This window comes from Fulmarus glacialis, unplaced genomic scaffold (assembly GCF_000690835.1).
Source record: "Fulmarus glacialis isolate BGI_N327 unplaced genomic scaffold, ASM69083v1 scaffold28430, whole genome shotgun sequence".
Taxonomy (NCBI): Eukaryota; Metazoa; Chordata; class Aves; order Procellariiformes; family Procellariidae; genus Fulmarus; species Fulmarus glacialis.
This window is the reverse complement of record NW_009187807.1, coordinates 106,341-116,978: the sequence shown is the minus strand read 5'-3', so window position 1 is coordinate 116,978 and position 10,638 is coordinate 106,341. Positions and strand designations below refer to the sequence as shown.

The window sequence follows — 10,638 nt, the reverse complement described above, 5'->3', positions numbered from 1 at the left end:
GAGAAATACAGAGCTTGGGTATGCATGGGTATGCATGGGTATGCATGTATAGATGCCCAGAAATGAACCTTGAAATTGTCTTAAAATTTTCTAAAGTTTCTAAAAACTTTGTTTTCCAAGCTGAAGTGTTATAAAGGAGATGATACATTTATTCTTATTTAATTTAGTACTTGTAAGTGTGAATATATAGTTATGTAGAATCATCATAGTAATTTTTTTAAATTATCACAAATTCCTTATTAATGTATAGGTACAGGACAGAAGCATAAATTAAAAATCTTTTTGGAGAGAAAGTGCCCAAATCAAATGCATTTGGAGCGTTAATATGAAAACCTTAGCTTTTTCTAATGCTATAATGACTGCCATTTTTTAAAGAAATAGATAACATATAATCTTATATTTTAAAGCTTAGAGATATTTCTGTTTCAATACATTTGATAAAATGTCAGTGTTTTAGATATAAAATCCCCGTTACCTTTTCCTCAAAACGAAGTTGTGTCAGTTAGGAAAATTAGAAAGAACAACATTTTAAAACAAAGTATGTGATGAGAATAGGAATGTGTAAGGAAAGTTTTTCTAGCTTGAACATCTACATTGTATTTTGATTTCATATCAATGTCAAATTTCATGCGAGTGCATGATTTCATTATAAACTGAGTGGTATAAATTATATCCTTATAATCATGTGCTAACTAATGACAAAATGTATTTTATTAAAAAAAATTTTTAATGTATTTCCTATGAATTTGTTGGTTTCTATTAAGTTGGTGTTGAAACTAAATGTTATTTTAACAGCCTCTCCTTCTATGCGAGGATCAACTCCTTTAGATGTTGCAGCAGCCTCTGTGATGGATAACAATGAACTTGCACTAGCTTTAAGGGAGCCTGACCTGGAGAAGGTTGGTAGCTTCTTCATCAAGCATTTTTTTCCCCTATAGAGAGGGGAAGGTTCCTGTTTTCTGGAGTAATCAAAATCCAAGATGATAAGAATTATATGAGAGTCTTAGGTACCTTTCAGAGGAAGACTGTCAGGATCTGATTGTTCTTTCTGCTGGTGGTCTCGATAGTTGAACGGAGTTTATGGTTATTACATACACAGGTGTAACCAAAAGGAATTGCCTCAAGGGCAGCTCTTACTTTGGGAATAGTGGAATCCATACCCAACAAAACTTCATTGCTAAAATCTTTCTTTGTTCTTCTGTCTTGATGGTGACATGCAGTGGTGGCATAATGCAATAGGGGTTACTAGAAGCCTTGTGACAACTTGTTACAATATATAACAGATTTTCATAGACATATCTATCTATATCTATCTTTATTTTTTCCTAACATTTAAACCTGCTTCAGAAAAGATTGAAAGAATTGGGATTAATTAGACTAAAGAATAAAAAACTCAAGAAAGCATGTGACAATTGTGTAGAATATGTAGATTGCTGCTGCAAGAAGGAATAGAATAATGGTTACTATGTCAGTAGTGGGTAAGAAAAGCAGCTTAAATAATGGAAAGACAAATTCAAGATAGACATTAAAAACCACTTTCTAATGGAAAGTAAGACAGTGGAATACATTGTCCAATTTGTTCTTGAAGACTTCCAATTCTGGAGATGCTATAATCTTCGCAGGAAAGCATCTGTCAGGAGTAATATAAGTGTAGATGGTCCTTTCTTGGAATAAGAAGATGGACCATGTGTGTTTAAAAGGACATTTTCAGACTTACCGTTCTTATAAATGGTTAGCAAAAAGAAGCTGTCTGAACTGGTTAAAGGCTATGCTTACAGTTCTTACAATTCAGAAAGGAGAGGGCTAACTGAAAACTACTACTGAGACTATAGGTCTGAATTACAGGGAGTGTGTTACTGCTGTGTGTTTAAAAAGAAAGGAAGAAAACAGGCAAGTGAAAAGGAAAGGTTAAAATGAAAGAGTAGACCTGTGAGTTATATTAGAAGATGAGTTTTCAAATATGAATAGTGTGTAGTTGGGGAATATTACAAAATTGACTAATTTGTAACGCTCTTGTAATGCAAGAGAAATGAGATATAGATAGCAAAGCAGTGATTTAGAGAGAGGAAAAATGGAATTGAGGTAAGTAAGGTCTTGCAATTCATAGCAGAAGTAGGAAAAGGCTGGGAAAGTGAACTAAGAAAGAGGCTGCTCTTCTGATTTGCCCAAAGTATGAGATGGTTTTGTCGGGGATAATAGAATGTGGACACCATATCTGAGACAACGTATGAGGATGTTTCCCTTTGAAACTGCACTTCTCTTCTTTTTCACAGTTAATATCTTTTTCATCTTCCCTTGCTCTTAGGTGGTTCGCTACTTGGCTGGATGTGGATTGCAGAGTTGTCCTTTGTTGATTTCTAAAGGCTACCCAGACATCGGATGGAATCCAGTTGAAGGAGAGCGATATTTGGATTTTCTTCGTTTTGCTGTTTTTTGTAATGGTAGAGTGGAAGCCTATAAATTTTATAACTTCCTCTAATGTTCGAATAAGTTTGTCATTTAAAATAGTAATATAAGCCAATTTGATAAGTTACCGTAAATTTAAAGGACAATTTGCAGGAAGAGTAGAATTATGGAAGACACAGTAAATTAGATGCCCATTTCACAAGTCATATGGGGTCCTAGAGCCTATGCCCCATTTTTTAGATCCATCTTTAGTCTTTGAAATGCCCACATCTCACAAGTAGAACAGAGTCCTAAATCTTTTTGTGATAAAACTCATGCTAGACATAGAGCCAACCCCCCATCTTTTGGTGAAGATTTAGATAGTCCAATTTTAGTGTTTAGCAGCTATATTGGTCCCCTCATTAACTCTCTCACTTGACTGTGTCTCTACTAGCTTCAGTGGTGCTTTAAACATCCTTTATTACATAGTTACTTCTTTGGCTTTATTTAAATTTGAATTAAATCACATGTTTTATTTCATAGCTTTTATTACAATAATAGAGGAGTATGTTTGTGTATTTGTGTAACTTTGTCATGATATTTAAACTGTTTTGTTGTTAAAAGTATTTACTGATGCATACATTCTGCACTTTTGTCTACCTTTTTCTGATTATATTTCAGAACTCTTTTTGATATAATCTTAAATCTTGATATTTGTTCTGTGTGGTAGGAGAGAGTGTGGAGGAGAATGCTAATGTTGTAGTCAGACTGCTTATCCGTCGACCTGAATGTTTTGGTCCAGCTCTAAGAGGAGAAGGAGGCAATGGGTTACTTGCTGCCATGGAGGAAGCAATACAAATATCAGAAGATCCAACAAGGGATGGACCTTCCCCAAGTAATGGATCTAGTAAAACCCTGTAGGTGCAGTGGAATTGCTTACATTGCCATCATTTTTGTTTATTTGTTTTATAATCATAGTAGTGAAATGACTTGTTTGTTTTAACATGTGAATTATCAGCTGGATTCTTCCTTGGATTCTATGGAGGGTAGAGATTTGTCTTCTGCCAAATAGTGCTTCCTCTGCACTGTTAATTTAAGTAACTCTCTCTAAATATTAAATCCTCCTTAGAATTCTGTTTGTTCTTTGCAAAATGAGATAGATAAATGGTAACAATGCAGATGTCACTACAATCTTTTAGGGACAAATTCCATTCTGTGTTAGTCTGCTAGAAGTCCACTAGTTAACAGGAAGCCACTATGTGTAAGCTGTTACAGCTATGAGCAGATTTTCTTTATTGCTGATGTAAAAACTTGTATTTTTTTCATCTTTTAATTGTTTTAACATTTAACTAATTACAGTGAAATGGAAGAACAAGAAGATGACACTATTCACATGGGAAATGCAATCATGACCTTTTACGCTGCTTTGATTGATCTCTTAGGACGTTGTGCCCCTGAAATGCATGTAAGTTTTATGTCTTCATGCATTGAAAAGTAAAGGCATAGTTGTTTTACTGATTGTTCGGTGGTTTGCTGTTTGGCTTTTTTACAGTAACACGTTATCGGGTATTAAAGCAGTGGTGTGACTACATAGTACCTTAATGTACATAATGTGTTCATCTGCTAATTTGCAAGGAATTTCTGTAAACTACTCAGAAGCTGTTCTTTTTAAAGGAATTATTCCATTGCTTTTCTTATTACTGTTCCGTATGGTTGGTCTTCAACAGCATTCTGTCATGAATATGACAATCAAACTCCTCAAATTTCCCTATTCATTGTGATCGTGTAGAGTGATTTATTTTTTTTAAACCATGATTTTACTCTCTTCATATACCTATTTAAACAGACTTTTTGAATTGCCTATAAAAAAGTAAATATTATATGGCATTCTTTTAAAATGTAGGAATAAGCATTGTCCCTGGACATACACATTGACATGTGTCCCTGGACATACAGGGAATAAGCATTGTCCCTGGACATACATATCTCATAATCTTTATTCACACTAACAAACCTTCTCAAAGGTAAGATGTCAGGCATTAGATACAAAGAATTAGACACACTATAAAACCTAAGCCCTTACCACTTATTTCCTAAAAGCTTGAAATTATTTGAAAATATTTGTTATTTACAATTCAGAATACCTTCCCGTTCTACAGAAATTCTACTTAGTTATGCATAGTTTCTCATTTCACCCTGAAATGTGCCCTAATTCATATAGATCAGTATAGATCAGTATCAGATTTGTGCAGAGATCGATAACTTGAGAAAGGACAGAGATATCCATATAGTAAGGTCAGTGTATGAATATCTGGTTTTTTTGAATAAAAAAAAAGTCTTGTTTTCTCCCTCTCTCGCTGCCTTTTTTAAAACAAGACTAAAACAACTGGGATACCTGAAAGTGTTGTTATTTGGCCAGGACAGAAAAACTGGCTTTTTTCATCTGAAAATCTGCTCTTTCTTCCCCTTTTCCTCCCCCCATGTGCTACATTTTAATGCTTTGTTCACCTATTTTCCCTAACATTCCATTCTGAAAATGGGCTTAGTCTTATTTAATAACCAAACATCTAGATTTCTAGACTTTGCACATTTGCATCCAAAATAGAGCAAGTAAATACAGATTGCGTGAAATTTACATTATTAATTATAATGCAATTTTGAGAGCAGTCATTCTTGTGTATCTATGGTTCATGAAGTTTCCAGAACATGAACACATATAGAAGATAAAAAGAAGACCTTGTTAATTTTTTATTTGTCTTTTCCTTAGTTAATCCATGCTGGTAAAGGGGAAGCCATTAGAATCAGATCAATTCTACGGTCTTTGATTCCACTGGAAGATTTGGTGGGAGTAATTAGCATTCCTTTCCACATGCCAACCATAGCTAAAGGTACAATGATTACTCTACTTTTTTTTCTCCCATCCCATTCTTATGTTTTGTAATTTAATGACATATTGATACTCATACTTCTCTCAGTATTTAAAAATGTTACAGAAATTAAGCTATTTATTATGTGAATTAGAAGAGAAATCATGTGTATTTCAAACATGTTTCAAAAATTTTTCTGCATACTATAGGCAATAATTCTGTGTACACTTAAATCACTGATGTAAATCCCATTCATTTAAATTGAATCATAAAAATCTATTACAACTTTAAAAAAAAATTAAAAATGCATACTTTCTATTTTTATAAAATATTTTTTAAAATTAGTCTCTCTTCTTGATAACATAGTCCTTAGCTTTTGCTGTTCTAACACTATCAATTGTTTCTAGCAGACCTGACTAAGACACCAGAGTTGTTCTTCAGCAACTATGGTGAAGTTACAGGTGTGACAATGCAAATGTCACAATGCAAAGAAATGCAAATGCATTTCTTTGTGTTTTCTGCTTACATAGAATTGACTGCAATAGTGGGAGCTATGTAAGCATCAATACAAAAAGGGAAAAGAATTACATCTGCTTTTTTGGGTATCTGGAGAGAGAACATTATAACTGCAACATGGATTGGCTAGGGACTTACAGCACAAGAATGCTCAATAGATTGCAGTAGAAGAGATAAAAAGATCAATCATTCTGTTACACCATTATTTATTTATATTCTAAATAGTGATAGATCTACAAGGTATCATAGAGCACAGCTCATAGATACAGAATTGTTTATTTGGTTTTGAAAATGAAGGTATCAAAATTTAAAAATATTTCAATGAATTCCTTTCAGATATTTCAGAAGTTTTCAGATACAGAGGACTTTCCAGCACAATATTAATTCGTTGTCATACGTTACAGATATGCTCACCAGTGCTGCATTCCTGGGGTGTTTGATGTAGAATTGTATTTTTTACTTTCTGTCTACTTCTTCTAAGAACTAGGTAGTTCTGTAGATGAATTAGTATGTTTTGGGTACTTATCATATTAGAATATCAACTGATAAGAATCCCTTAATACACAAAGCATGAACTGAAAAGCACGTATGGACTTTGAGGTCTGTCTGGATAGAATTTGCCTTCTGCATTCTTTTTCAGTTAACTACAAATATGTTGCCATTGTGTAACAAAACCATGGGGAAGATGGTTAGATGTTAGATATTAACAGAGACTCAAAACCTCTGACAAGTAGTAGCGTGACTGCCTAGTCTGGTGGTGAAGGATGATCCTTGTCATTGAAGTCTTATTTCTTCCTTTTAGATGGTACTGTGGTGGAACCTGACATGTCTGCGGGGTTTTGCCCAGATCACAAGGCAGCCATGGTTTTGTTCCTTGACAGGGTCTATGGAATTGAGGACCAGGATTTTCTTCTACACCTTCTTGAAGTTGGCTTTCTGCCAGATCTTCGTGCTGCTGCTTCTTTAGATACGGTAAGGGTTTAAGTCTGTTGTTATTTCGGTTCTGTTATCTTACTGAACACGCAGCATTTTTCATCCCTCAAAAAAACCATTTTTTATTTCTTCATGTTTTTGCATTTCTCAAAATGCTGGATGAGCTGTCTTTGCTGCTGAGCTTTGAGAATACTTGAAGAACAGTGAAGAAGCATTCTCCAGAATGATGCTCACTTTGTAAGAGCCCCCATTGATACCCGTATCCATAAGAGATGCAAAGTCTCCTCCTTTCCCCAGGAGACTTTCTGAGCTTGTGCTATGGAATCAAAATCAGATAAGCTGCCAATGAAGCATATAACTGAGAGCCTCTTTCCAGAGGTATATAGAAAGTGTTCATCTCCATGCATTTGTTAGGGGCACCTACATTGTTATTTAGGAAATCACTAAATTTTTGTTTTAGTTCCTCCTCAGAATTGCTGCCTTTTTTACTGTGAATCTCATTTCCATCTAATTTTTCTTAGCTGGCTTGGTCCAGAAAGATCAGATTTAGAGAGCTTATATGAGGGCGAAGACATGGACTTTGATTTCCGTATTTGACCTTTTATGTCAATATTTTTCTGAAAATAATTATGTTGTTATTTAAGAAAGAGCAGGTGAGGATTTTTTCCTCACTTGGAACTTGGACTTGATCGTAACACAGAAACATTCTGAGTTTTGTAAATGCAGACTTAACTGATATTACCTGATTTTGGAGTGTTCTGTTAAGCAACTATGACATTCTTTAATATAGTCTTGAAAATTGTTTAGTTTTTGAATGGCTATCTTTTAGTGTTTATGTTTTCATTCATTAAAAACAAAACAAAACAAAAGGCATCTGTGAGACTTCAGAAGCAGGAAAAGAAGCTAAGCATCCAGCTTCCAGTAGGTATCAAATCCTCATTTGTGTGTTTTTGAAATTCCCCTCTTTATAACTACTACAAAAGAAAAACAAACAACAAGTTCTTTTCATTTGTAACAATGTTGTTGAGAAAAATCTAATTTCTGTCCTGTTTAATTCATAGGCTGCTTTAAGTGCTACGGATATGGCTTTGGCTCTGAATCGATACCTTTGCACAGCAGTCTTGCCTCTGTTGACCAGATGCGCTCCTCTTTTTGCTGGCACTGAGCACCACGCTTCCCTCATCGATTCCTTATTACATACTGTGTACAGACTCTCAAAGGGATGCTCTCTTACCAAAGCTCAGCGAGATTCTATCGAAGAGTGTTTGTTGTCTATCTGTGGGTAAGAAAATACTCCTGGCTGTACAGGAATGCTAATTGATAAAGTAACCTATGATATTTATAATACAGGAACACAGCACTATGCCACCAGTAGCATAATTAAGATTTTTTTTTTCTGGCAGATGATTGTGATATTTTTAAATACACAGTATTCAATTTGCAACTTTATTAATCACCCATATGCAATCCTCAGTTGTTTTCCTGTTACCCAGTTTTTTAAATTAAAACCTTGGCGATTAACTAAGAGGATGTACTGCAAAAACACAAAGCTCTAGAAATGTGGAATTGTGCATACACTGAAGTGCTATTTAAATACTTTTAGCTGTACAGACTGGCAGTATGGTTGATGATCAGTAGATTATACAGTTCTATGTAGACGTTTATTTATGTTGTGTTACATTTGAAGTCCTAATCAATGACTGGTATTGTCATACCTCATTATTGACACCTATGGGACAAATTTTGCCTGGGTATCTGCAGTCTTAAAACCAGTTGATTATTATCCAATTTTTTTATGAGCCTATGGGCTCAATTATCAGAAGTTGACTAGGCACTTATGAGTTCAATTTCTAATTAAAGTTAGTAACATTTAGGCTTTCAAATCACCAGAGTTTTTCTGAATATTTCACCATAATTTTTTTTGCATAATGTGGAAGTGTGTTCAGAAATTAGACATTTATATTATAGTACTGTAAAAAAGTACTGTCTAGCATTTCTTTATAAAATATATCACATTAACCATTTTATATATGTTATCTTGATAAGAATCAATAAGATGGACCAATGTTTGCTATTTATCTGGAAAGGTTTAATGTCCATGCCATTCTAACATACGTACTATGCCTATTTCTTCTGTTCTTCCAGTTGGTGCCCACTACTGTGTGTCTTGTTTAGTACCTCTAAAGAGTTAGTGCTCTTACGTCCTTATTAGTTTCTAGGATATTTTTAAGAGCCATTGAGAAATTAACCTTTTTTCATGGGCATGGTGATCGTAATATACAATATAAAAATTCAGTATTTTTTTTCCTCATTTTCTCTGTCTGTAGATCAGATATTTTCTCTGCTTCTTTAAAGCATTTGATTTGCAGCTTGTTCAGAAGGTTTTCTTTGGTATGCCCTTGTTTGCTTTCTTTTGGACACGTTTTTTTAGTGCCACAAGCAAAATCTTATTACTTTAGAATTTGAAGAATTTTAATCGCATAAAGTCAAGCATATAGGGAGACATAAATAAGATGATATTGACATATACATATACTCCAGGAAATTTTTTTACTTGTCTGTCAACTGGCAGGTTGCTTTAATGTATTTATTAATTATTTACATGAAACTATGCTGGTACACCCTTTTGAAATGGTTTGTCTGCTTTTAGGCAGTTGCGACCTTCCATGATGCAGCATTTGCTGAGAAGATTAGTATTTGATGTTCCTCTATTAAATGAACATGCAAAGATGCCTCTCAAGGTAAAAGTATATTTTAATATTCAACAACATTCCTTGTAACAAAATGCAACAGAAAATACCTGCATGGAGAATATTGTCTATCTTCTTTGTTACCTTATCTCCACTCTGCAATAATCAAAGACCATAGTTCTTAAAGATAAATTGCTGCTTTGGCAGGACTTCAGTCTAATTTACATCCATCCATATGGAATTATGAAGTCTGTGTCTAATGTTTGCTTCTCCTTTAATTATCTCTTTTTTTTTTAAGCCCATGTGGAAACAGAATAGAAAAACCCTTGGGGGCAGGGGACAGAATCCAGTGCACAAAGGAAGATAGCAATTGATAGCCTGTATGTACCCTTACTTGAGCCCTCTGTGTTGGTTTTCCCAGCTCTTGGAAAATGGACTCTTTTTCTGTGGTTTGTGCTTAGAAATCTAAGCAATACATGTTTTTTAATAATCTTCCATTTTGTTTTCAGCCCCCAAAGGTTTCTCCATATCTTTTGATTCTGATTCCTAATGCACAAGAAAAATGTGTTTTTTCCTTTCTGAGATGACACATTCCTTAAAGATTCCTCAGATTTCATTGGTAGTTCTAAGAAATGTATCATTTCCCACCTTACCTACTGCTGGTTTTCGGCAGTCCTTTTTAATGCTTTCCCACCACAGCTTTGAATGAGATATTTAATCTTTTCTTGTTTAATATTTCCTTATGCTTTAAAAGCCACATATCAGGATTAATTGCATTTTACATCTGATTTCTTTGCCAAAATACTCCTGAGAATTACACGGGCTTCTACTAGCCAGATTATGGTCTCTGACCTCAGATGAGGAATTTAAATCATTAGTCTCAAAGCCAGGACCTGCTCCATGGTCTTTCCCCTGCCGAGGACTTCATAATTTGGTTGTGTGACCCAAGAAGTGCTCAATCAAACTGAAGATGCTGGAGCAGACATTCTTTAGTGCCTATGTGTGAGAAAAGCAGTTGATAATTTAGTATACTGCCCTGAAGGGGACCTTTCTAATGCATTATGACATTGTATGTGCTGCAAAAACCAAATAGTAACTTGGCGCTCCCTGCGTGGTTATGGTTTTTTGCAGAGGAAGGAACAACCCCAGCTCCCTGAGATCTGTTCATCTAGGCAGGTTCTTTGATCCTGAGGGTCGTGACTGCAGTCACTTTCCCATACTGCTGAAATGAACAGGAAGGAAGTAAT

The 10,638-nt window shown here is 34.7% G+C and overlaps 1 protein-coding gene across 1 annotated transcript in view; it reads left to right on the top strand.

Moving 5' to 3' along the window:
• Positions 1-764: 764 nt before the first annotated feature.
• The window catches only part of LOC104075765 (ryanodine receptor 2), a gene marked incomplete at both ends in the record, with an annotated part of 113,976 nt that continues 104,102 nt past the window's right edge, over positions 765-10,638 (top strand). Inside the window, 8 exons of the mRNA XM_009576384.1 lie at positions 765-899; positions 2,306-2,441; positions 3,116-3,302; positions 3,745-3,850; positions 5,153-5,273; positions 6,571-6,740; positions 7,763-7,983; positions 9,352-9,442. Of these exons, the coding sequence (XP_009574679.1) occupies positions 765-899; positions 2,306-2,441; positions 3,116-3,302; positions 3,745-3,850; positions 5,153-5,273; positions 6,571-6,740; positions 7,763-7,983; positions 9,352-9,442 (1,167 nt within the window). The remainder of the gene's footprint in view (positions 900-2,305; positions 2,442-3,115; positions 3,303-3,744; positions 3,851-5,152; positions 5,274-6,570; positions 6,741-7,762; positions 7,984-9,351; positions 9,443-10,638) is intronic.